The sequence below is a fragment of the Rhinolophus sinicus genome, linkage group LG17, assembly GCF_036562045.2.
Source record: "Rhinolophus sinicus isolate RSC01 linkage group LG17, ASM3656204v1, whole genome shotgun sequence".
In the NCBI taxonomy this organism is placed as follows: Eukaryota; Metazoa; Chordata; class Mammalia; order Chiroptera; family Rhinolophidae; genus Rhinolophus; species Rhinolophus sinicus.
The window spans coordinates 22,722,983-22,750,177 of record NC_133766.1 but is presented as its reverse complement, the minus strand read 5'-3'; the positions used below and the strand labels follow the sequence as shown (position 1 = coordinate 22,750,177).

Below are 27,195 nucleotides of genomic sequence, written 5' to 3'. Positions count from 1 at the left end.
TGGAATTGCTGGGTCATATGGTAATTTTATTTTTTGCAGAACCTCCGTTTTCTGTAGAGACTGCACCAATTTCCAATCCCACCAACAGCGCACCAGGGTTCCCCTTTTCTCCACATCCTCGCCAACACTTGTTCTTTGTTGACTTATTGATGGTGGCCATTCTGACAGGCGTGAGGTGATTTGCCCAGAAGTTATTAATTAGAAATCTGTTAAGGTGTTTTTCTGTTTTTGTTTTTATCTTTTAAGTATTTTGACTTACAAAAGCTCCCTTCCCTGGAACTTTTTAGGAACATGTGTAGCGCAAAGAACAGGAAGGGGAGTGAGGGTAATTCTGAATGGCAGGTCGATGTACAGATTTTGTAAAAACGGCCGGTGCACATCCAACTGGGACATCTCTTCCTTATCTGCTTTGCACCTCCCTCAGGGTGCACCTTACTCAGTAGGGGGCTCTGAACAGGCAGTGGAAAGCGTCTTGCAGCAGGAAACCAGTTCTCGGAAAAATGATAATAGTAATAATAAACCAACTTCATTGAACATTTACCCAATGCCAAGCGTTGTTCTTAGTACCTTAGTTGTATCACCTCATTTAATCTTCACAACAATCCTGAAGAGTAGTATTATTATTTCCATTTTATGCATAATGAAGCTGAGGCACAGAGAAGTTAAGGGACTTGCCCTAGGTCACACAGCTATTAAGAAGCTTAGCCAAGATTTGAACCCAGACATTTGCTTCTAGAACCAGATACTTTGAAATGCCTCTTGCTCTATGAATAGTCAGCTTCAGCTCTGCAAGGTACAAGTTATACCCTATACTCCCTGGACACATTCCTGAGCTGACACTCCTGGGAAGGAAACTGGGCCTCTGGGGCTTCCTGCTGGGATCTGAGGGGTGAAGGTAGGGTAGGGTGGGGGGAGTAAGTCCTATCAATGTTTCAGGTTTAAATTCTGAACCTCAGTCCTCCCATCCCCAAGACAAAATGTCATAAAGAACTCTTTCCTGTGGTTAAGAGCAAAGCAGACTTCAGTGAAAATGGAGGGATATCACAGGGGTGGCCTGTATGTAGGTGGGAGTCACCACTTAGCTAGGGCTGGACAGCTCAAGAGACTCCCCATCCCCCCAACAAATAGAACCTCCACCAGCCCAGAAACCAACTTCTAAAGTTTAATTGCTTGGGGCCTCCCCAGGTCTCAGTTAAAATGCTAATACCCGTACAAATGCTTTTCAGCTTAAGTGGTTACTGGCTAGTGCACCAGGCCAGCTGTTGTGGGGGAGTAGGGGAGAGTGTGAAGCTATGGGGAGAGGAGAGTTTGGGCAGTGCTTCTTTATCTAGGATTCCTGCTCAATCCTGCCTACTGCTTGGCCCAGACCGAGGGTCAGGACTGGTCTGGTTGCCTCCATAGGGGCGTGCATTGGAGGGACTGGGTGTGGAAGGCCTTGGATATCAGAGCGGGTGCAGAGGACGACAGCAGCCCTTGGCTCAGGGCAGGACCAGTGTTTGCTCCCATGCCCTTGCTTTCTCGCAGGCACGTGCTCTCTGCTCTCTCTCTCGCTCTCTCTCGCTCTCTCTCTCTCTCTCTCTCCCTGGCTCCTAGCATAGACAGAGATCTTGAAGGAGGCCTTGCTAAGGCCACCACATGCTTGCTAAGATGGAGAAAGGTGCAATTAGGGTCAGAAGAACCAGGATTAGACCTTCCTCAGGAGAGAAGGAAATCGGTCAAAGAGAACACAAAGCCATCTGGCTGGCAGGGTGTACAGGTATGTGCTTTGTCAGACAGGAAAGAGGAACGGGGTATTTAGACAAAAGGTTAAGATTTCTTTCCTGGTTTCTTGGGGACCTGTCTAACCACTCCGGGCAGTTTGGGAGACCCCTTTATCTCAAAGGCATCAGGGTAGATAAATGGCTTTTAGTTTCCCAGCTCACCTTGGCCTCTCCCCTGCATGTGCCCACTTGACTGAAGGCTTATTGCGTTCTTCCCCTCTTTGCCCTGTTCATTATCTCCTCTACCTTTTCCCTCAAATTCGTGCAAGTCCTGCCTTGCCCAAGACCCAGCTCTGACTCTCTCCTGCCCCTTGTGAGAAACTCAGTCTTTTCTGCAAGATTCTCCAGGCCACTCTCAGACCTGCTTCCCCATGCTGGCCGCTGCAGTCCCTGAAATACAAAAGCGTGTTCCCTCCGGAGTCGGGCTCTTGGTTGGTCTCCCATCTAGACAGCCTGTATCTCTCCCTCTAGCAGTTTATCTACCTTTCAGCAAGCAGCAAACCTGGGCCGAAAGCCTATGGGCGTATATCACCAGGAATGCTTCTTGCTTTAAAAACCCTTCTCAGCATATGACCCAACAATTCTACTCCTAGGTATATGCCTCAAAGAACTAAAAACATATGTCCACACAAAAACTTATACATGAATGTTCATAGCAGCTTTATTCATGATAGACAAAAAGTAGAGACAAACCAAATGTCCATCAACATGTATATTCATCAAATGGAATATTATCCAGCCAGAAACAGGAATGAAGTACTGATACATGCTACAACGTGGAGGAACCTTGAAAACATTATGCTGAATGAACAAAGGCAGACACAAAAGATAACACACTATGTGATCTCATTTATACGAAAGTTCAGAACAGGACAATCTGCAGATACAGAAAGTAGATAAATTGCTGCATGGGCTGGGGGTTGGAGAGGAGTGGGCAGTGACTGCAAATGGGTCCAGATTTATCTTGCTCTTTGCTCTAAATTTAGATTGTGGTCATGGGTTTACAACTGTGAACATACTAAAATTCATTGAATTGTATACCTCGAATAGATGAATTTTATGGTATGTAAATTTTATCTCAGGTTTTTTTTAATTAAAAAAACATCTCAAGACACATCCCACCCCTTTATTCACTCATTCAACAAATATCTCTTGAGCCAGACTGTGTTTTCATGCAGCTTACCTTCTGGAAGACTATTTTAGTAAAATGAAGGAAATAAAGCAGGGTAAGGACGGAGAGTAGCAGAGTTGGGGGTGAGTAACAGAAGGTCAGGGAAGGCCTCTCTGAGGAGGTGACATTTGAGCTGACACCTGAATGACAGGAGCGAGCCATGCATGCAGAGAACTGGGGGAGGCGTGTCATAGGCTGACAGAAGTGCAAGTCCGGCCAATGTGTCAGGAGCACTCCCTGCGAGCCCAGCACCACATTGGGCCAGGGCACGTCATCATGCGAAGGGTGCAGCCCCAACCTGAGTCTACCAGAGTAGTCCTGCCTTAGGTAGGGATGTCCCCAAGACAAGCTTAGCTGTTCCTCCCTCTGGTACCCCCAGCCTTAAAACAGGGCCCTGAATAAGCTGGGGTGTCAGTGTAAGGGTGACCCAGCTGGAGGAGGCCTCTGCTCCTCCGGCCCCTTCCTCAGTCTAAGCTGCCCCTTCACTACTCCCTGGCTTGAGCTGCAGTTTCCAGCTTGCCCAGGGGGTGCCCTGTCTCCCGTTTCTTGTCCCAGGCTCCCCCTCCTCTCTTGGGGGTTGCCTGCCCTTTTGGGGTGCAGAGGTTCTGGGGATGCCTCTGACTCCTCCTCGGTTCTGCACTCTGCCCGTCCCCTGGTCCTTCAAGGAAGGAGATCATCCAGGGCAGACAGGGGGATCCTTGTGGCAAAAATGTGAGGAGAATATCAGTGCCCCTTCTGGGGGTCACTCATTCCAACCTGAGGTCACTCAGTCTGTGGTGGTAAGGGGCTGGGCCTCAGCAGCAATTCTCCCCACCCCTGGGCAGTGGGGGGCAGGACAGTCTGGCTGACACCTTACTGCTTGGGCCCCTCCCCTGTTTCGAAGCCAAGCAGCTCCTCATCTTGTCACAGAACCTAGAGGGCCAGAGCAGATGCTCACAGGAAGGCCAAGTCCCGGTGGTCACGTGTGCCCTGTGGGTAAGGCAGACCACCTGGCTGACAGGGTCAGCAGTGTGCTCAAGGTCACACAGCAAACTGGCAGGGCCAGCAGAGCCACTGCCAGGCTGGGGGAGGACCTGGCTCCCTGCCCTCCCTCCCCGTTTGCGCCTTCCATGTGGAGCTGTCAATGAGTAACTTGGACATTTTTCAGGCTTCCTAAGGAAGGGTTCCCTGGACTGTTTAGGCCATTCCTGGGAGTGGGACCCTTCTTCTGTTAGCCTAATTCACCTCCGAACCAGAACCTGGGGAGGGCAGATCAGTGACACTACGCAGGCCTTTGCCTGGGTTGGGAGTCAAGAAACTGGATCCCTGCTTGGCGTTACTCAGCACTCCTTGCCTGCCTGGGATGGGTTCCTGATCTGTAACATGAGGGGTAGGTCCTTGTTGTCACTCTTGCAGTTACTGGACCAGCCTCCTGGGTCACTCCAGACAGCGCTGCAGCAGGAACGGAGGCAGGGCCTGGGGAGAGACTCCAGGAGCTGGCACCAGCCTCTGCTCCCCTCCTGCAGGATATGCTTCTCTGGGCCTGGCAGTGCTTTCTGGGGGAGCCCAGGGCCAGTGTGGAGGGATGAGCATCTGGGAGGGGGCCACAGGTGGGGGGGGGAAGATCCCAGTAAGTGAGCAAAGGCGAATTCGCTAGAACATCACACTGACGCCACACAGCAGCCTCAGGAGCAGAGCCTACTGTCCCCATTTTATCAGAGGGCTATGTGTAGTGGCTTGCCCTCAGCCACCCGCTGGAGGGAGCAGAGGTGGGCGTAGGACCAGTCTGATTGCAGATCCCGCCGCATCCTCACTGCCAAAGCTCTTTTGACATTATTTCATAATGTTCAATTACCCACATTCCTGGAAGGGGCTGGTGACCAAACCATTAAGTGACCAAGCCGATTAGTGTATTTCAGTCTGGCTCTGGGATGTATCTGGGACTCATTTTTGCTTGGCAGCGACATGCTCTTCTAAAGAAACTTGCTCAGGCTGACTTGGAATGCATAGGCACAGCCCTGCTGAAGCAACGGAGAGCGGCAGCCTGCGATCCAAACCCAAGGTCTCCTGAGTTGCAGCTGTCCTTTCACTGGGAACAGGTCTCCATCCCCTTCATGCCCAGGAACCCCAGGCCCAGTATGGGCTTGGCCCTCCTCAGCTCCAGCTGGCGGGTGGCAAGCTGGACATGGTCCAGGGGGTGGCAGGGGACGCAGGGAGGGGCCTTCCCAGGCCAGTCTCCCTCCAGCCTCTCTTTTCCACCTGTTCTCTCTTTATCCCTCCCTCTTGCCTGTCACTGGGCCTGGGAACAAGAAAACACCCTGTGGGCATCGAGTGTCCTTCTGAAGAATGACAAGGTGAGAGGATACAAATGGGAGAGAGCAGAGACCTGACAGGGCAGCCCGCTGGCCACTGGCCCTTCCCCATCTCCTGAGCCTCCTTGTTCCACTCAGCACCTTCCTGGTGTGTCTCTGTCTCTGTGTCTCTATCTGCGTCTCTGTCACTCCTATACAATCCCACGTCGGTCTCCTAACAGGCTCCAGTCCCTTTCTCCAGGCCACCGTGTGTACGGTGATAAGACAAGCCTTCCTCAAGCACTGCTCCAGTTTCACTAGCAACATCCAGTAACTCAGATTAAGCACCTTCTCGGGGCCAAGCACGGTGTCTGGGCTCCCACAATGAACAGGAGCGGCAGATGCCTGGGAGGCCTGTGGTGGAGCCAGCAGTTATTATATGAAGCATGTGGAGCTCCCTTAACAGCAGCAGAGGGACCGCTGCGGGCTCATGTTCTAGCGACTACAGCTGTTCACCGCTGCTTCCTGAGACCAGACTGCAGAATTTGGCCTCATGCTCCAGCCTGGCTGGATCTGTGGCCCAGAACCAGCTCTCTCTCTCGCTCTCTCTCCTCCCTTCCCTCTATCCTGTCTCGCCATGGAAAAACAGCATGGCTTAGGGAATATCAAGCCAGAAAACCTGGGTTTCAGTCCAGGCTCTGTGTGCTACTTTCTCAGCCTCAGTTTACTCGTGGGTCAACAATTACACAGTCCCCCTCACAGCACTGTCATGTGCACCAGTGTCTTAGACACTCTAAACAAATGTTGGTCATTGTCCTGTAAACTTATTTTCTTTTCCCACACTTCCCCACAGCTGCTTCCCATGTCAGTGACTGGTCCCAGGCCCCGTTTCCTCGGGACTTTGCTGCAGGACTGATTACTAACCACTTTTATCCAGGTTTTTCAGGACAGTATAATAATGTGTTAATTCTTCAAGAGAGAATTTGTACTTGGGACATCCGCGCTTCACTGCAGAGTGGTGAGGTGGTGGAAACGTCACCCCTCCCTGTGTACCAGGTCAATGCAGGGAACATCTGAAGGGGAGAGAGGGGACCCTCTTGCTATTCCTGAAGTCAGGCCACCCAGGAGCCTGCCTAGTCTGTTATTCAGGGAAAGGAGGGGAAAGAGAGAGAGAGCTGCTATAGAGGTGTGGGCATCACCTCTGTGTCAAACACAGATGAAAGTAAGATGCACCTACCCGGTTGCGGGAAGCAGAAACACCTGAAGCTCAGGAAGCGGGCGGCCCCGGCTGGCAGTGCTGAGGGACTGCAAAGCAGGGATGCAGGGGGGACAGGGGTCATCAGGAGGGACCTGAACAGGCATTCCCACAACACAACCTCCCTGTTTTCCTCACAGTCTGTGGGGGCGGAGGAAGTGGGGGCGAGGGGGAGGCGAAGTGAACTCTCCCTCTCCCCTCACGCAGCTCTGAGCTGGGAGCAGGCAGGGGTCACGATCAGTCATCTGCCCAGCGGACCAACGTGAAAACAAGAAAATAGAAAATAACGAACTGCTGCTATCAGCAGAGCCCTTCTGATAAAGGATTTAATCAAAGATTGGCAAGATGAGAAGCTGAGAGCCAAGGGGTGAGAGGCAAGAGCCCCCAGGAAAAGACAGCCTGGAGGGTCTTTTGGAGGCATCTCTCTTTTCCTCAATGTGCTGGAAACTCAGACATGTCTTCTCACCGCGTACTCCATCCCCGCTCCAGGTCCAGCAGCCACAGAGGCTGATTGAGGGCTCCCCAAATTTTCATAATCTGATAAAGTTCCTCCACAGCCTCTTCCTTTGAGAACCTTGACACTGCCCAATCTCCTTCCCCCCACACCAGCCTTTCAGCCTTGTCCCAGAAAATACAAGGCTTCCTACCTTTCTCTGGGAGTCTGGTTATTGGACAGAGTCACCGAAAAGACCTTGACAGAGCCCTAAACACTCCATTCATCTGTTCACTCATCCATTCATTCGCTCATGGGGGACAGGCCCTCAGCCGGCCTGCTGTGGGCTCTTTGAAGGGATACCTCTCAGTGGAGATGGCCAGGGCCTTCTTTCCGGACTCTTGCCAGGCACAGAACCCAACACCTCTGCCCACAGAAGGGTCACAGAATTACCCAGATGTCTCAGCTGTGGCTTTGGTTCATGCAGCTCAGGTCTGGACCTGCAAGGGGGAGGACGCCCTGCAGCAGTTCAGGGATTTGGGGTTCAGGTTCCATCCCCTAGCCCACTTCCAGTTTCATGCATGTGGCACAGTTCCCGTGAAATGCTCAAAGCAGATTCCCCTCTAATAGTTTATAAGTAAACAATATAAAGTTGCTTATAAGTAAAATAATAGCAGTTATGCATTGTTAAGGCCCATGTGTTCCCCGTTACATGGTCTCTCGAGTCCTCACAACCAACCTGTGAGGCAAGGATTGTTCTCAGAGGAGACTGAGGCTCATTAAACATCTTGCCCACAACCCATAGCTTGAGTGACAGAGCTCCTTCCTCAGATACCAGAAGGTGGGGGGACTGTCCCCCAGGGCCACCGAGTATGTGGAGGACAAGGGCTCCCTTTGAGGGGCTCTGGGCCCCCCACTGACCTCACCCCTCTGTGACCGCAGCCAGGCCCAATCACTGTGGGCCCTCTTCACCTCTTCTCTGGCCATCTCCCTGGTGTTTGCCGTCATTCCGTTCTGCAGTGACGTGAAGGTGCTGGCCTCCGTCATGGCGCTGGCGGGCCTGGCCATGGGCTGTATTGACACTGTGGCCAACATGCAGCTGGTGAGGATCTACCAGAAGGACTCGGCCGTCTTCCTTCAGGTGAACCCACTGGGCAGGTGTGGGGCTGGGTGGTGGGGAGGGCCCTGTGCATCTGTCCATCTCTCCCCAGGGCTCAGTGTCTTTGCTCCTAGGCCGGGGTGGTGACACAGAAAGAGCACCGGGGTCTCAGTTTAGTTTGACCAGCTATCTCTGGGCTTGGGTCTTCTCATCTGTAAAATGGGGTAATGAGCCCTGCCTGCAGGTGGTCATGGGAATCTAAGTGCGAACCAGAAAGTGGTTTGTAAACTAGGAAATAGAGTGACGGGAGGCCTTGCTGTTTTGCTCCTGTCTCTTTCCCTCTCTCTGAATGTCTTGTTTTCTTGTCCTCCCGGTTACCGGTTACCGAGGACTCCAGTCCAGCCCTTCCCTTTATTAAGCCTCCTTCCCTTTGATGCTAACATGGGAACAGCCCCCCTCTGGGGGTTAAGATTCAGGAAAGGAGGGAGCATGAGGGAGGGGATTGGCCGCTGTCACCAAGTTGTCCCAGAACAAGCAGGTGGCTGAGATGACCTCACTCCTCTCCTCTCCTGCCTCTCACTCCCTTGCTCCCCGCTCTGCCCAGGCAGGAGCTCCCCAGATGGGACACAGGTGGGGAATGGGGTATGAAGCTTGACATCCCCCCCATCCTTCCTCTCTTCCCTCCCAGGTTCTCCATTTCTTTGTGGGCTTTGGGGCTCTGCTGAGTCCCCTGATTGCTGACCCCTTCCTGTCGGAGACCAACTGCTTGCCTGCCAATAGCACAGCCAACGCCAGCTCCGGCAGACTCCTGTTCCATGCGTCCAGGGTCTTGGGCCAGCCCCACACTACAGCCCGGACTTGGTCCAACCAGACGCTGCCTGGGGTGTCCCCACAGGATGGGGCAGAGACGCACATGTCCTACGCCTTCTGGATCATGGCCCTGATCAACGTAAGTGCCACTGGGGCAGGGCTGAGTGGGGACTAGAAGGTAGTCGCATGTACGTCTATACCAGCTCTCAGTGCGGATTCTTCTGATTCTGAGAAATGGGCTGGGGCTGAGGTGTGTCCTCAGGAAGGCGAGAGGGTGGGAGAACTCACCCCTCAGGATTCATCTGAACACCAAGGGGTTGCAGAAGATCATCTCTGAGGTCCTTCAGTTGTGACACCCTGTGATTGCGATTCCCAAGGGAGGTAAAGCGGTGAACAAGTTTAGTGAAATCAAGGTCAAATTTCAAGTCATCTGAAGCTCTGTGGGAAACGTGCCCTTCTCCTCCAAGGTCAGATGAAGCCAGCCCTGGGCCAGAGCATCGCAGACCAGACCGAGCTCCTCTCCAGGACACTTCATAGCTGGTGGGGTTGTGTTGTGCCCTGCTGTGAGGGGTGCTCCTGTGGCGGCCGGGAGATAAATAACACGACCTCTGAGGGACCCTGCCTGCCAAGGCCACCTTGGTGGGAGCAGAGCAGGGAGATGGCAGCACTGTGACTGGGTTGGACACTGAGTGCCCTCTGAACCCCCAGCTCACATCCCCCCCTACCATGTCAGCACTGACTCTGGTCTCTGCTGGAAACTTCCTCTGATGCTGTGCAGCCCAAGGTGGGTTCTCCCATGTTAGCCCAGGCTGGGGCCAGAGGGAGGGGTGGGGAGACTCCCCCACCCCAAGGTGGGTTCTCCCATGTTAGCCCAGGCTGGGGCCAGAGGGAGAGGTGGGGAGACTCCCCCACCCCAAGCCCTGCCCCCCTTGGGGAACAGTGTCAGGAGCAGCCCTGGCCTCCTGGCTTGGGCCGAGTATGGGCTGGGCCTAGCGGGTATTTCAGGCGGCCGTTGGCCTGCTGGCTGTGGTGGGATGGCATCGCCATGTGGCTTAGCACTCTGACTCAGAGCTTCTCCTGCACTGAACATGCTTGTCACCCTTCCAGAGGCAGGGAGGCTGGGTTCAGGCATGACAGCAGCTACCCAGCTGCCGCTGGGCCTCAGAACAACGCTGTGCGGGTAGCACTGAAAGGGGCTCTTGAGGCACCCCAGTGCCACTGAGCAGCAGGGCTGAGGCTGTCACGCCATCACTGGCTAAGGCCCTGATAGGGCCTTACAAGAGGCCAGGCCAGTCTGGAGCCCCAGCGCCCTGGGGGCTCTCAGAAATGCCCCCATCTCTCCCTCTGCTCCTTCCCTTTTCTGCTGTGCCCATCATTGTTTTGGAAACAATGCAGCTTTGGGCCTGTGCTCTCCAAGGGGTCCTGCGAAGGGGAGGTTCACTGTCAGTACAATGTCAAGGCGGGGACTCTGGGACCAGGAAGCCGGAAGGTCCAGCACAAGCCCAGGGTCTGTTTTCTCTTGCCCCATGAGGAACAGACTGGAGGCACTTTGTTTGCTGCAGGATTTCCGGACTTCTCCGTGGGTTTGTGTCTGAAGATAAACAGTCCACCACAGAGGAAAACGAGGCTGTGCAAGCATGTGGGCATATGCGCGCGCGCACACACACACACACACACACACACACACACACACACACACACACACAGGCACAGCCCACCTGGCACTCTGACTTTTAGGTGGCGCCTGCCTTCCCTGAATGGGCTTCTACAGATGGGGTGTACTCCTGTGGCACTGCCAGCTAATCGTCTGGAAAGTCCTGCCCACCACCCACCTCTCTGGAAAGCCCCACCTGAGTGATCGCACCCCTTTTACAGCTGTTTCCCCTTGGCCTTCACCCAGGCATTCTGCCACTGCAGGACTCTGTGTGTGGGTTTCCTGTTTCCCCCATCAGACTAGAGGGAGGGCCTCATCTTCCCCTTCAGACCTGGGACTCCTGAGGGCAGGGGTTGTGTCTCCTCCCATTCAGGCTGGATTTGTCTCCTCCCATTCAGGCTCTAACTCGGCCAGGCAGAGTCTGACTTTGACTTATTTTTGAGTGTGGAAGGAGGCTCCCGAGGTGCCCCCAGGGAGGTGTCAGCACAGGGGTGGTGTTCAGGTGACTTGAGAAAATGCCCGTGGGAACCAAGCTGGCTCCAGGCTAGGAGAGGCTCCCGCAGAGCAGCCCCAGGCAGGGGCCGCCAGTTGCTGACTTCCACCTCTACCTGCCAGCTTCGCCTGGCAGCCCAGAGGAGCCCTCAGCCTCTGAGAAACTTCTGCCGCTCCCTGAGCTGCCTTTTTCCTCAGCAGGAGGAACTAGATGAGGTTGCAGCAGCAAGGGCAGAGGCTAGAGTGGATGAGGAGCTTCCAGCAGCAGCGTGGTTAGACAGCCAGGGTACCAGAGGGAGGTGGTGGAGGCTTCTCCAGGCAACCTCAGAAGCAGGAAACACTTCTCACTGCCCAGGGGAGTTCATAAAACCTAAGTGGCTTAATGTAAATAGCAGTGAACTTAACATTGGGCGTGTTGCACGTAGCACTCATTTGTTAATCGAAAGGAGTCCATGTCCCTCAAGACACGAAGACCCTGAGGATAGCCTCTAACCTCTAACCTCCTTGGGTGTGACATCACCTAGACAACTTCTGAGGTGGAGATGGCACTGGGCAGAATCAGGATGCCCAGGTTCCAGTCCTGCTCTGTCCCCAGTCAGTGGTGTGACCAGCACTCATGCTCGCTGGGTCTCTAGCTTACCACTCGGGTCTCTTCTTACAGTACTAGGTTCTGTAATAGGTTCTGACTAAGGGAAAACTTTGAGCCTCATTTGCCCCCATCTGGAAAATGGGGATAATAATTCCCCCCAGCATGTTTTATTGAGCTGTGATGAACGAAAGCAAAACTTCTTTGTAAAGCAACACATGATCTACCAGCATGACAGAGTGTGAGAGGCCGTGCTCCGGCAGGATCCAGGCGGAAATGAGTTTATCTCTGGCACCTCTCCTGTGCCGGCGGAAGCCCAGTGTGAGTCCAAGCTTTGCATGTGACAAGTACCTGTCTTTTTAGGGAAACGAATGTGGCTAAGGCTGGACAGCAGTGACACCCAGCCTGCCCTGAGTCAGGGCTGCAATAGCTGGCGACACCTTGGAAATAGCTGGGCACCCTTGGAAAAGAGCTCTCTGCTCCCAGGACTGTGCAGACATGAGCCACCTGGGCTTGTCGGAGTAGGCCAGGCATGGGAAGCGGGGGCCTGACAGGAACAAGGCTCTCCTGACCATCTGCCCACCCCCAGCTCCCAGTGCCCATGGCTGTGCTGTATCTGCTGTCCAAAGAGCGGCTGCTGACCTGCTGCCCTCAGAGGAGGCCCCTGCTCCTGTCTGCAGATGAGCTCGCCCTGGAGACACAGCCTCCTGAGAAGGAAGACGCTTCCTCGCTGTCCCCAAATATTCAGCCACACCCAGGTGGGGGCTCTAATGAACTTTCATGCTCACAGCCCCACACCGAGGCTCCTCTGGTAACCCCTCCCCCAGAGGGTGACCATAGGTCACAGGTGATAATGGTTGGAAAAGAACCTTGGCACCAATGGTCTGGTGAGGCAGGGGATGGAGCAACCTGGCCAAGAGAATGAGGAAGGCAGACTTCTGGCTCCAAACTGCTCCTAACTCTGCCTGTGTGACCTTGGGCAAGTTACTTGACCTCTGGACAGGGGCTATTCCTAACAGACGGTTGAAGCTAGAGGAGGTAGGAGGCAGTAAGTGGCCCCCCATTCTTCCAGGGTTCTGTCAGCCACTTCCCCTGGGCGTGCAAAGGAAAGGGAGCCGAGGCTGAGACTCACCCTTGTTCTTGTCTCATCCAGCGCATGGGGACCTGTTCAGTTGCTGCCAACGGAAGAACTTCAAAGGAGCCCCGTATTCCTTCTTCGCCATCCACATCACAGCTGCCCTGGTCCTGTTCATGACCGATGGGATGAAGGTGAGCCTGCCCTCGGGGGGTACCTTCTTGGGGGACCATCCACCGAGACTCAAGTCTGGGAATGGCAAGAGAGAAGGGTAGCAAGGTTTCCTGGAGACCTCACCTGTAAAATTTAGTTTAAATGGTTGGAGTGCTGTGCTCCAAAGTAGTACAGCACTCCAGAAGTTTAAACTGAGAAGAAGTCCTGGGGGCAACTGTCTCCAGACTCATTCACAGCCCCTTGGTCCTATGGCCTTCTGTCCTGGTCAATTATTTGTATTTTTGATAACTCTGTAGATGGGGCGTATAGATTTGTTACTGAGTATAGGATACCCACATTTTTTAAAAGAGCAGAGCCCTAATCCCTCAAGCAGAGGTCATGCTAGGTAAACTGTAGGGAACTCCGCTTCCTGGAATCCATTCCACACCTGGGCTTCTGAAGCCATGTTGGAAACAAGCTACAGGCAGCATCTTGGCCCAGCTATTCAGCCCCCTTTGGACCTGTTACACTTTTTAATGCCTTTTGCCAGAAATCTCTAAGAATTGGATTAGGATAGTTTTGAATGGCTAAGTAACTGATTGCCATCTGAGGGACTCTTCAAAGAAAAGAACCTGAAAACTTAGGTGACGTGGTGGAAAGCACTCGTGACAGTACTGGCTGGCTTCCAACTCTCAATGTGACCTTGGGCAAGTCACTTCTCTTTACCCTCCCATCTATAAAATGAGATGTTTGTGCACACTTTTTTTTGTTTGTTTGTTTTAGCTGCAGCAAATTTCCTCCAACAAAACACTTTCTGTGGAATCCTCATAAATAAGACATGCACTGGAGCCCTGCTCTGGTGAAGGGGGCCGCAGTGCTTGTGTGCCCAGACCCCATGGGCTCCCTGTGGACATACACCTCCCTGGAACCCCTAGGCCTCCACAGGTGCCGTCTGGGAACTGCGGCACCCCAGGTTCTGTTCTCAGCTCGGGCCTGTGTGTACTGTATGGTCTTGGTCCCAAACCCACCCTGTGTTGAGCCTCTAGGAGCTGGACCAGTCCTCCCCGCACCCACACCACACTTGCCCAGCCAGGCTTCCTTTCCCAAGGTTATGGTCTGGCTGTGCGGCAGGTGTGCTCAGCAGGGCCTGTCTCTCCACAGGGGGCATATTCCACCTTTGTGTACAGCTATGCAGTGGAGAAGCCGCTGTCCCTGGGACACAAGGTGGCCGGTTACCTCCCCAGCCTCTTCTGGGGCTTCATCACCCTGGGTCAGCTTGTCTCCATTCCCATCTCCTCCAAAGTGAACCCAGCCACCATGGTTTTCATCAATGTGGTAAGTGGCCTTCCACTTCTTGGGGACCCAGGAGAACCATTTACTCCTGGTCCTACCACTGCCCCAGGACGTTTGCTCAGGACTGGACTCTGCCAATAGGGTGGGACAGGAGGAATAGAGAGAGGACAGGAGTGGAGAGGCGAGATGCTGGTGCGGAAGGAATGGAAATCCAGGAGGTGGAGCCTACCCTGTGATCTTGGAAAAGTCCTTTCCTCCCTTTGGGCCCCTGATCTTGTACCCATAAAAGGAAAGGGCTATAAGAGGTGACTGCTGCTATGTGTGGGGCAGATCCCAGCTGACAACCTGCCAAGAGTAGCAGGGAAGCAGCTGCTGGCTTTGATCCCCCCGTGTTCACCTCGGTGCCCAGTTGGTCAGAGCCTTGTGGCCAGTGGAGGCCAGGGATCCCCTAGGCCCCTGGCCTTCAGAATCACCCTCTCTGGGCTGTAGCCTGGGAACTTGGATTTGGAAACTCTCCCAGGTGATTCTCAAGTACCAGACTGGCATGTAGGCTGCCTTCAAGGAACCGGTCTGCCCAGGAGGCAGGAAGTCTGGCCCTGAGCGATGGGTTAAGACTTTCACCCTGATGTATGTCTATGTCACCATCTATGACAAAGGGGTCCAGATTACAGATTCCTGAAAGGTCATCTAGCCCAATCTCCCACTAGGGCTTCGATCACCTCTATAACATCTCTTTACAGAGGAGGGGTACACAGTCTGTTTAAACACCTCCAGTGACTGGGAACTCACTACCTTTCCAGGTAGCCCAATATATTGTCAGAAAGGCCTTCCTTGGGTTGAGTTTTGGGTGGAGAGGAGGTTGAGAAATAATGTTGGGGCTACACAAACCGAAGAACCCCATACCCCAAGAAAGGCCCTTGAGATTGGCCTTGTGCTGAGTTATGACCTTCAAGAAAGAAGTTTCTGTTGAAGGTAGGTGGGAGGTTGGGTGCGTTGAAGCCAAACTCAAGAGGCTGAGGGTGAAAGAGAGATGGGAAGTGGAGGCACGAGTGTTGCAAATATTTCTGAGCTGAAGGGAGTTTTGTTTGACAGGAGTCGGGGTGGTCCGGGCCTATTTGTAGGCAGAGGAGAAAGGGAGGAAGCCTGTAAGGAGGGGGGTCTGTGAAGATACCGTTGTCTGAGAGGAGCTGAGTGAAGAGGGCCCTGGGGGCGGGGAAGGAAGTGCGGAGCTCAGGTAGGAGGGAGGCCCCTGTTCCGTGGAGCTGGGGGGACATGACGCAGGGAAGAAGAGCTAGAGAACAGTGAGGGTACCAGCGCTGCTGGTGGACACAAGGCCAGCTGCTGGGGGGGGCGGGGGCGTGGAATCTGGGTTTGAGAGAAGGAAGAAAGTCTGAAGCAGCCACATGAATTAGGCGCTGATGGTTTTTAAAAAGTAAAATCAGATTCTGGGGCCTAACCCAGACTCTGAATCAGAATGTTGGGGGAGGGGCCTGGCAATCTCTCTATTTAACAAACACCCAGGGGCTCATGTCATCAAGCAAGTTCTGGAAAACACTATCGGAGAGCAAGGGATTCCCAACTATATTAGACACCCTGGAGGTGCTTTTGGAAAATGCAGATTCTGGGCCACTACCCCAGGGATTCTGACTCAGGGGGTGTGGAGAGGAGCCTGGACATCTGGATGGCTTTTAAAGCATTTTGGGTGCTTTGAGCGGGCACCCTGTTGGGCCTACAGCGGAACAGCCCCGAGCAAGTTCCTGATGCTGCAGCTGCCATGGGACTGTCTCATATTCACTGCAACTACCCCTCAGTGTCCCTCTCAGTTTTAAATTAATGGTGACCCAGTGCTCAGCTTTGTCCTGGGTCTCAACTGCTGCTGGCTAATGAGCTCTCCTGCAGGGAGCTGCAGGGGTGCCGAGTTCTGTGAGAAGAGTTCTCTGCCTTCAGGGAGCTTACAGTCAGCCAGGGAAGAAGCTGCGCAAGGGAAAGGAGAGTGTACTCTGGCCCAGAAGGTCAGGATGAGGAGCCTATAGCAGGTGGGAGGCAGGATGAGAGCCAGAGTGCATCAACCCTGCCACCTGGGGAGGAGGGGCACACCGATCGGGAGGAGAATTGGTTGGCAGAGTTGCTAATTTGCCCTGGACATGCTCAGTCTTCTGTCACCCATGCTGAAATAAGAGTTAGATGTTTTAAAACTTCCCCAAGTCTGGAGATTTTCAGAGTGACTCAAAGCCAGCCTAGAGATGTGCCTGGTTTGTAAGCGGGACGGCAGGTGGTAGGAGAGGAGCAGAAGAGCACCTTCCGAGCACTGGTTCTGCCCCCGGCCTAAGATGAGAGCTGACTACCAAGGAGGCATCAGCCTGGTGAAGAGCAGAGGGGAGAGTGTTCCTGGCAGAGGGTACTTCTGGCTGAGAGGCCCCAGGGGGTGAATGAACTTGGCGGGTTGGGGGTGGAGTGTGTGGTGGGCAGGGCTGGGGTGGGGAGCAGAAAGATTTTATTCAAAGGAGGCGGAAGACCTTTAGGTTTTAAGCGGTGAATAACGTGATCTGCTTTGCATTTAGAAGCACACCCCAGCCCTGCACACTTCCGCTCTGTAGAGAGGCCACTTATGCAGGGAGACAGTGAGATGCCACTATTGCCGTCCAGGCCTGAGAGGTGGAGCCTGGACGAGGTGCTCAGAATGGATTTGGAGAAGTACGAACATTCTAAGATGTTTTCTGAGGTCAAGTGGACAGGCCTTGCGGTTGGCTGTGACATAGGAGGTGAGGAAAGGACTCAATCAAGGCTTCCTTTCCTTATCTCCTGAGACATTATGAAAAGCTTCACACAAATAGTAGAACTGATATTTGTCTAAAGCTTCACACATGAAGAGTCCCTGCGTTGCTGTCATCTCCCCACCACTCTTTAGTGTAGCTTTTGTAACGCATTTTACAGAGTAGGAAGCTAAGAATCAGAGAGATTGGCTACTTCAAGGCCCCAGAACTGGTCAAAACCAGAGTTGGTACTTACATCTGCGTCTTCTGTCTCCAAATCGGTGCTGCCTGGGTTTCTTCCCAGATGCGTTTTGCATGGAAATTTGTCTATACTGACACATTTTTAAAGAATTTAGAAAAAGGATTATTTTAACAAAAATATGCCCCTGTGGCAAAGACTCTGACTGAACTAGAAAGATTTCTGGTCCATTAGCTCATCACCTTAGCCCTCCCTCACCTTGGCCCTCCAACCATGGGTTACAATCTGCCCTTCAAAATTGAACACAATTTGGGGTGCTGTGTGTGGGGGGCGACGGGGTGAAGCCAAGCTGGCCTGCCACAACCAATGACCCTCCTCCGGGAGGTCTGCCTGGATCCTCAGAGGCTGGGGACCCCCGCAGCCACCACCCCATTTTTCCTGCTACCCCAAGGTGTCCTCTGCGAACTCATGGCTTTTAGGGAAAGAGAAGCAGCTCCTCTTCATGACAGATGGAGGACTCCGAACTCTGACCAAGGCACCAGCAGGGCAGAGAGCTGATGACTTGAATGGAATTCCCTCTGCTTACAGATAAGACGTTGGGGACAGGCAGTCTGCCCTCACCGAGCACTTCTTAAGCGTGTGTGACAAGCCATTTGCGGAGATGGTCGTGGGGGGGGTCACCTCCCCGCTTTCTTATATTCTCAGGGCTTGGTTGTCAGACACCAGATTAGGGAAGGTGCAGTCCCCACATATTCCACAGGGTGGCACACTGGTCACAGCGCTGCTCCTGGGGTCGAACTGTCCAAGTCGGGAGACAGGCGGACTCCTGGTTTGGCCCAGCTTTTCCCAATTTCTAATCACCTCCATCACTGTTGTGACAGGTCGGCGTGGTGGTGACATACTTGGTGCTTCTTGCTTTCCCCTACAACGTCATCTTCCTGTTTGTGGGGACAGCCAGTATGGGCCTGTTCCTCAGTAGCGCCTTCCCCAGCTTGCTAGCCTACACGGAGGACATTCTGCAATACAAAGGTGAGTGTGCAGGCTGAGAGCAAAGGCATTTCGGTTCCCTCCGACAATGCCACTGCCTCCCCCAGACCCCATCTTTCTGTGATGTTCCAGATGGAAGATCACTGCCCTACCTACCTCCTCACAGAAACGACGCTCCCCTGACTGGTGGGAACAGGCTCACAGATGAGGGTTGTTCTGACCTGTGGAGCTCCCCCGGCAACATTATACCTGCATCATGTGATTTCAGGCCACAGAGAAGCTTACTGCTTTTTTCCTTTTGCTTTTTTTCCGTAGTAATGTCTACTGACCCACAACTGGCATTTTGTGTAACAGGCATGGAAATTCCAAGTTCAAAGAAAAGCAAAGTGGCCTGGGAGAAGTTACAGCCTCGGAAAGGGGTTTTATACCTTGTCAGTCACAGCACCTCCGCGCTTTACTGTTCTTGCGGATGGATGTTGTTCTCAACTCAGGGTTAGAACAAGGACTCACACCTGGCTTGTGATACAGGTTGCTTGATGTCAGAAACCTCGAAGTCTCTTGACTAATCTCCTTCCCTTTCTATAGCTTCCCAAATGCATATACCACAGATCTTTTTTTTTTAATGAGTTAATTAAAAATAATTATGTTTTGAACAGTTAATGTTACCCTTAGAAGTAAATAGAGACGCCCTAAAGTGTTGGAAAACCAGCATTAAAGATAAGTGATTTCTTTAAAGGAGGAGAGGGGGAAACTGGTGTATGGGGGGAGGGGGTGGTCGGATCAATTAGAGCGACACCCACCTCAGTTCCCCATAATGAGGGATAATCCCCAAACCTCAAGTGAGTAAATGAAGTCAAGAAATAATGTTGGCATCATATGTGACACATTATATATATCCCACCGAGTTTTAAGTGATCAATAAATGTTAGTTTAACAGTAATAAAAGTAGTTACATTGGTTGATTCTGCCTGCAAACGATCACTCAAACTCGATCATTTCTCTCCATCTCTGCCTTAGTCTGGGCTTTTATCGTCACTTACCTGCTTGGAATATTTAAGGGTGCCTGATCACCTCCATCCCTGCCTTGGCAGATCTTGCCTTGTTTCCTTGCTTTCAGAACTGCCTCTACCAGAGGTTCTCAATGCTGTTTCCACATTAGAATCACCTAGAGCACTTGGAACAAAACCCACTGCCTGGGCTTCATCTCCACAAAGTCTGATGTAATTGGTCAGGAGTTGCAGGGTGATTCTCACATGGAGTCAGGGTGAGCGCCACGTACCAGCCATCCTTGGAGCTATAGCAGGACGGCTTTAAAACAGAGCCGGTCCTGCCCTTCATGTCTTCCTGTGAAGCTCTTCTCCTTTCTCCAGCCTCCTCCCACCCTCAGAGGGGAACCGCAGAGCTGGCATTCTAGCTGGCGACTGCCTGATGGCACATAAACTCCCGTCCCTCCACACTTTGGTACATGGTGAACCCTCCGCCTGGAGTGCCCTCCACTCCATCTCTCCTCCTCTGTCCCTCCAAGATGAACAGGCAGTCAGTATATTTGCTTACTCTAATCATTCCTCTAAGTGCCCTCAGTGTTTAGCACAGTACCTGGTGCACAGAAGGTATTGGGATGTTTTTGAATGAATGAGGGGAGCAGACAGTGGGTGCCACTGGAATTCAGAGAAGGGAGTAACCAGTGTTGAATCTAGAAGTAGCTTCCTGGAGGAGATGGGGTGTGAGCTGGCCTAGATTTCGGAAAGACAGAAAGAAAAATGAAAGCCATACCAGGGAAGGGTGGGGCAGGACGGGCAGTGACCAGTGTGAGAGCAAAGGCACAGAGACAGGTATAAATGTAAGCGAGACTAAAAGAGGGACTTCAAGCCCAAAGTAGAAAATCTCTGTTTTATTCAAACAACACTCAGTGTCTCCCATATGTTGGCCACTGTGCAGACAATAAGTAGCGGTATATGCCACTGAACTAAAATTCAAGGCACAGTCCTCTCTCGGGCTTACAGCTTATGGGGAAGGCTGCCCAGTAAACAGACAGTGGGTGCACAGGGTGCCGGCGGCTGATGGAGCACAGAGGAGGAGGAACTAATCCAGGTTTGGTGCTGGGGGTGGGGAAGAAGATTACAGATGGAAATTAACCTAGGGCTTAAAAGATGAACAGGAGTTTGAAAAGAGGAGGAGGAAGAGGAATGTTTAGGAGTGAACACACGTGTCAGGACTGGTGGTGAGAGTGAGTATGTGGGTCGGGACACTGAAGGTGGCTTCTGGCTGGAGGATAGAGTGTGAGCAGGCAGTGTGAGGGGTGAGTCTGAACTCTCAACAGGGACAGATTATAAAGGGCCCTGGAAACCACATGAAAGCATTTGGACTCTATCCTGAAGGCAGCGTTGACGGGTTTCAGCAGAGAACTGGCCTGGTTTCGAGGGTTTACTATGTGCCAGCATTATGCTAAGCACTTACATGGATCACATCAGAGGGATCCACACAGCAACCCTGGGAAAGACACGCCGTGGTGCCCACTTTCCGGCAGGAAACCAAGCCTACAGAAGGGGAGAGCTTGATGAAGGTCACATAGCTAGTAGTGACAGAGCTGGGCTTGGAACCCAAGTCTGACTCTGAAGCTTGGGCTCTGAAGGTGTGTGCCATGTTGCCAGATGGATGAGATGTGACTGGTCTGGGCAATGCCTGGGCAGTGAGAACACATTCTGCCCAGAGCAGAGGGCTGGCCTGAGGAGATCGAGAAATCTTTCTGGAAAGGTAGGTGGTGCTCAGATGGGGAAGGGCCCTGAATGGCAGGCTCAGTAACTGGGAATTGACCAGGAAGACAATCGTGAGCAATTGAAGGCTTCAGAATAACGAAGGAACCTAAGGACAACAGGACCGAAGCATCCCCAAAGCAAAATTAAAGGCTAAAGCCGGAGAAATCTTAGGAATCCCAAGTCGTTCTCTTAGGCAGCCATGCCATTTTCCAGACTTCCCAGAAACAACCTAGATTGTGCCAGATGACTTTTATCTCCTCAACTTGCTCTTACTAAACCAAATCCTTCTCTTTTGGGTAGGCTGTGCGACCACAGTGCTGGTGACAGGGGCAGGAGTTGGCGAGATGTCTCTCCAGATGCTGGTTGGTTGGGTATGTGGGAAACTTGGGGGACGGGAGACCAATTGGGGAGCGCTCCTCCAAGCTGGTGGGAAGGTACGGCCAACCACCTTCTGAACCCAGGCTAGCAGGGCCCCACTCTGTCTGTGTTACCTGTTTCCATTTCTAAGCCAGCCATGAAAGCCGAGCCTCCGAATGGGGGACCTGGAGCTGGGAAGGGATGTGATAGTCCAAAGCAAACACAAGTCATGTCTGGGAGCAGGGCCAGAGGGGCCCCGTGGGAATGTTGTTTAGCTCCCGAGACTGGGATGGGTTTGAGCTGCAGAATTCTTTTTCCACCCCTTCTCAACCGGCCACTCCCTCATCCTACCTCCTGTAGTCTTTGGCCACCTGCAAGGGGCCCAGCTTTCCTGCCAAACTCCTGCTCTGATCACAGGCCGACTCCCTCAGTTTTCATTAAACATACCCACGGTTCATGTGTTCACCAGGGGCAAAAAAAAAATACATCTACTTTTTACTGAAGACGATTTAGATACTGTCATTCCCCTTTTTACAAAGTAGGATACCGAAACTCAGATAAATGACTTGCCCTCAGTCAGTCACACTTCTAATAACTGACAGGGATGATGTCCGAACTGAAGTCTTCCAGCCCCCAAAATGCCCCTCCTCACTGCTCTCCATTCCTCTGCTTATGCTTTGCTGGGCAGGGGAAGAGTTACATCCTGCAATGCCCTCTGCATCTAACAGATGTGAGGCTGTGCGTCAGTGTACCTCAGTGGGGGATGGAGGAAACGTGCTATTTGCTAAAGTTGGTGATGGGTCCATGGGAGTTCCATAGGCTACTTTGGCAAATAGCTAAAATTTTCCATAATAAAAGGCTAATAGATATATACATATATACCTTCTCTGCTAAGTTCTGGTCATGCCTTGTGGGTAGAAAAACACCTAGTATGACTGCAGTTTTAAAAGGAAGACAGGGAGATTTTTCTGCAGGTTCCAGACATAGTGCGGGGGTCACTGGGTCCAACCCCTGCCTTAGTGCAGGATTTCTGCCTCCTCCAGAAACATAATCTTGAAACAAGGCCAAGATATCCCTCCTACCCACGTTTCTATCTACTGCTAGGATGGGACTCAACTTGCCTGGAAAACCTGCCAAAGGCCGGAGGCCGCTTCCTCCAATACATCTTCATGTGAGGTTCTGATGGCCTGTATGTCTGTGTTTTCCCCTCTGGCAGTTATTCCAGGCTCAGGGCAGCTACAGTTTCCTGGTCTGTGGCGTGATCTTTGGTTGCTTGGCTTTTACCTTCTACATCTTGCTCCTGTTTTTCCACAGGATGCACCCTGGACGCTCGTCAGGTAAGGAAAGAATCTGTGTCGACACAAGAGGAAGAAAACAGAGCAAGGGAGGTGGGGGGGAGATGTGGGAAATGCTGTGGATCTTAGCACGCCACCCATGCTGTTCTATTCCAAGTAAAATGCAAGGAAATGTTTATTTTTCTACAGCTTCCTTTCCCCTCTTCCTGCTTTGCCACGCGATTGTGCTGCGCTGTTAGGGCAGGAGGGCCTGGATCGGCTGACTCATGGTTTTTCTATTAGGAGAGGGGCATGGATGTGAACTTGGCTTCCTGCATCCCACCGTGCCAGGGGACCATGCGCCAAGACTCTTTCCAGCCTTCTTGGCTAGAATTGGGCCCAGCAGCCTAACTGGCCATCTCTTTGCAGTTTAGGATTTTGACTCTAGTCCAAATCTCTTTTTCAAAAAGTGCTTCAGGCCAAGTGGCGATGAAAAGCTCCCTCAGGCCAGTGACGCTACCTAAGAACAGTCTCACTCCTGGAGACCCCAGGCAGCGGGAGTCCCAAAGCTACTGTCGTAACCCTGAGCGCGCCTCTGCCTTTCTGCCCAGAGCTCTCAAGTCCCCACAACCCAATCAGCTGTCTGCAGTCCCCTCTCTCAGCAGGTGGCAATACCGTGTTTCCCGGATAATAAGACCGGGTCTTATACCATGTTTCCCTGACAATAAGACTGGGTCTTACATTAATTTTTGCTCCAAAAGATGCATTAGGGCGTGTTTTCAGGAGATGTCTTATTTTTTCATGTACAACAATCTACATTTATTCAAATATAGTCATGTCATCTTCTGGAACATCGTCATAACGTACTAAATGCATCCGTCTGGCTGACGATCTTAACTGGGGCTTATTTTTGGGGTAGGTCTTATTTTCGGGGAAACACAGTAGGCACCCTTTAAACAATCAATTTAAAGTCCCAAAAGAACAATGGGGGCCCCGATCAGCACTAACTACAGTCTAGCTTCTGAGGCAGCGGGGGCCGGTTGCTGTCTAGCCCAGCGCTCAGCAGAGCCTTCATTTAGGCCCCGTGCAAGAAATATTTGCTGAATATCAAATGAGTAACATCTAATGAGTTCCTTATTCATGGGAGACAAAAAGAAATACATATTCCCTGAGCCCAGATACTACTAGTCTCAACAGACTGGCTCTCCCAACAGTCTGCCAGAACCAGGAGGTCTGACTTTTCACTTGGCTCCCTGAGGAGCCATAGAACAGCAGACAAACAAAAAGCCTGGGGAAGCTCTCAGATGATTGATGCAACTTAATCAGAGCTGCTGAAATGTGCTGCCTGTTTTTTCCTGTTGTAGTTCTTATCCAGGACAAACCACTTGGAATGGAAAGCTCGGAGTGCTACCAGAGGTAAAACTAGGTGAAGGAGACAGGCGAAGACATCCAGCCTCTTGAGCGCCAGCAGAGACCCAATGTGTGGAAGAAAGCTGGGGTGGCAGTGGAAGCAACCTCTCCACGCTTTGGTTCCGATGTTCCCCACTATATACTCGTGTGTAAGAAATTAAATTGAGTTCTGGTACCTGGGTCCTCCCTGGGCCAATCATTAGTTTACTGGCTATTCAAGTTCCCTTCCTTTTCCCTACTTCACTTTTGGTAAGCTCTGTCCCTACGAGCTGTCCAGGATGCCCAGATGGGAAGGCGACACCACCTGCTTCACTCCACTGGTCCCTCCTGCCGTGGACCACACCCTGGGTTTGAAGATCACTCTTAGTTGAAGTTTGATAAAATAGGTTGAAGTTGTAAAGCTCAGTGATCATTGCTGTGTGTAGATATATTTTAAATTAATCAAAACAAACCCCAAGTTATTCCGTGGCATGCTCACAAGATTTATGTGCTTTTATTAATTGTCCAAAGTTCCTCCAATTCCTGCTGCTATCAGTACTTCATCCATCATGTAAAACAGCAAAAGGAAAAGTTGACTCTTGCTATCTTTGGGATCTAATTCAGTGGCATGTGGGGCTCGCTCATACCAGCTCATAAATGCTGACTGGGAACATTTCATTTTGAGAGCGGTGGTTAAACGCAGCCATTATTAAAAATTGAATTATAGACACTTTAAATTACTTTAAAAGCAAAGGTAATAGCTACTCAAAACTCATCACTAGTTTTTCTGTGTCTATGCTCTTGAGGTGGTTTATGACAATTAATCTATGGTGGAAATATTAATATATAATATATATATAAAGGGATGCTTCTATGCATCTCTTTCAATTTCACTTTGAGTGACAACGTATTGGTGGCTTGAGAAGAGACATGGTGGGAGTATTTATACCACATTAATTGGCAAAAGCTACAAATCATGGCTTGCCCTCGCCCCGCTGAGAGCCAGCTGTTTAAACTTTTACCAGCACACCCCTGCTAGTAATCAATGCTATTGGTCCAGAAGTTGCCGAGGAGAACGGGATGTTCTATTTTTCTTTACTGACATTGACTAGCTTATAAAAGTTCTAAAAACATCACTAAGAATTTCTCAAAAATACCTAATTTAAACTTTGCATCTCCTGTAGAGAAAAACACTTTACAGGCATACCTCAAGGGTATTTATTGCAGACTTGGTTCCAGACCACTGCAGTAAGTATTGCAATAAAGCGAGCTGTAATCTTTTTTGCCAGTGGAGGGTCTTACCTTCAATTTGTAAAACAACAAACAAAAATCTGTGAAACGCAATAAGTGAGGCACAGTAAAACGAGGTATGCCTGAATACCATGTCAAGTTCTTTAACAAAAGTAGGACTACTGAACAATTCAAGCTGTGTAATGTACTGAAAGCAGTGCCTGTCTGCCAAGGAATAACAGCTCCTGTCCGGAGCACATCCTGCAGTAATACAGAGAAGGCAAACTCAGCGACTTGGAAAGAAGAGGACTCGAACACCACTGTAGGTGGTGAAATGGCCATTACAGTGACTTGTGTTTATTAGTTGACCTGCACTTTCTCTGTGTACATACAAATAGACACACATAAAAAGTAAGTGGAGCATGATTCTTAGCAATCTGTCCAAGTGATGTGGTTCACGTGCCCATCATTAAAAGGTCTGTCCTGGAACTATAGGCACTGTCACGCAAGCCAGCGCCATCTGCCAGCAGCAGGTGTGGTGATGACGATCTGGCTGCTGAGACCTGCTTCAAGCACTGGACTCACCTTCGGGCTCCGTGGTCCTGGGCAGATCATGGAGGCTGTTCCAGCCTGGTTTTTTCTTAAATCTGTAAAATGACATTTCAAAAATCCTTACCCTACCTCAAAGGAATTCTGAATTAAGTGAATTTGTGTAAAGCAATTATCACATGCCTGATACAGGAATTGCTTAATAAATGTTAGCAATTTTTATTTTTAAAACATCCTTATAAGCAACTTAGAAATTGTTCGTATGTTTGGTACGTATTTATTGTAATTCAAATAGATCCAAATTCCTTTGAAAGCTGGTGGCCTAGGGGTATAGTTTTACTATGTCTGTAAATACTTAAAAGTACTAGATGCTAGCCAATCTTACATGTGCAACCTACCTGTAGAGTGACTGACCTGAGCAAGAAAAAAACGGCTGTATTTTTCTTGTGGTTTTTCAAGAAAACCACTTTTTTATACAGATTTAGAAGAATCAATGGCTACATCTAAGGTGATGGTGATTAACTTGTGAATATAAAAAATGACTGAAACAAATCTAAGAGTGCCTTTTCTAAAATAAAATATTTTAAATTGAGTGTGTTATCTATAATCAAAGACAATTGCTCCTTTTATATAAGCCCAGAAACAAATGACCAAATGTTCCCCGAAGACACGTCTCTCTCATACTGTGGGTTCACATGGCTGGTATTTTAGAAGAAACGAAACTCTCACAGACAGGATTGAGAACCACTGTCCCCTTACACACAATCAGAATACGAGGAGGAGGATAGGTTTTCACACCACACTGCAGTCAGTTGCACACCAAGTATGGCTTTTTCCCTGATCTCCTTTAAAGAGTTTTGATATTTCTGAGTGCTGTAGAGTCACCCTGTTCCCACATTTCCCTCTGCTATTTGGATGTGGCAATCTAACCCATTGTACACCAGATTCACTAGAGGAAGACATAGTGACAAAAAGGTCTTTGAGAGAATTCATTTATTCACTTAACACGATCGACTGAGCACCTGCTATGCTCAAGGCACGGATCTAGGTGCAGACACAGCAGAAAATGAGATGGAAGTGCCTGCCTCAGAGATTACACTGCAGTTGAAGACAGAGACGGTGAACAGAGATAACGTGGATGAGGGATAATTGAGTGAAAGAAAAACAGCAGGGGGTAGCAATAGGGAATGTCAAGAGATGATCTGGAAGACGTTCCTAAGTTGTCCGTTTGTGCAGAAACCTAAGTGACAAGCAGTAGTAACTACCTGGGAAAGATCGTATCAGGCAGGGGACACAGCAAGTCCAAAGCCTGAGACTGAATATGCTTGTAGCATCTGAGGACCAGCAAGCCAGCCAGTGTGGCTTCAGTGCAGTGAGGGACGGGGAGAGGCAGGGAATAGGCTGGAGGAGAAGCGAGGGGCCAGATCATGAGCCATGGTAGGAATGTGGATTTTTTTTTTTGAGTTATGTAAAATTATTAGGCGAGTTGTGAGCAGGCAAGGGACATCTGACATACATGCTTAAAAGTGATCCTCAGGTTGGTGTGTGGAGAAAACATGGGGCCAGAATGAAATTGGGGACACAAGTAAGAGTATAATTGCAATAAACTATGGAGGAGACGGTGGCTTGGACAGTGTTGGATTAAAGATG

General features: G+C 51.0%; 1 protein-coding gene across 4 annotated transcripts in view; it reads left to right on the top strand.

The window, feature by feature from the left end:
* MFSD4A (major facilitator superfamily domain containing 4A) overlaps positions 1-26,137 on the top strand; it is a 28,631-nt gene extending 2,494 nt beyond the window's left edge. The window contains exons 1-10 of one of the 4 annotated variants that reach the window (XM_019752494.2): positions 4,535-5,264; positions 7,832-8,030; positions 8,677-8,937; positions 12,120-12,288; positions 12,684-12,799; positions 13,920-14,093; positions 17,885-18,032; positions 21,047-21,117; positions 22,320-22,440; positions 23,742-26,137. In XM_019752494.2, coding sequence (XP_019608053.1) covers positions 5,257-5,264; positions 7,832-8,030; positions 8,677-8,937; positions 12,120-12,288; positions 12,684-12,799; positions 13,920-14,093; positions 17,885-18,032; positions 21,047-21,117; positions 22,320-22,440; positions 23,742-23,797 — 1,323 coding nt within the window. In that variant the 5' untranslated portion in view covers positions 4,535-5,256 and the 3' untranslated portion in view covers positions 23,798-26,137. The other 3 variants (XM_019752491.2, XM_019752490.2, XM_019752493.2) reach the window with 3 other exon arrangements.
* The last annotated feature ends 1,058 nt before the right edge of the window (positions 26,138-27,195 follow it).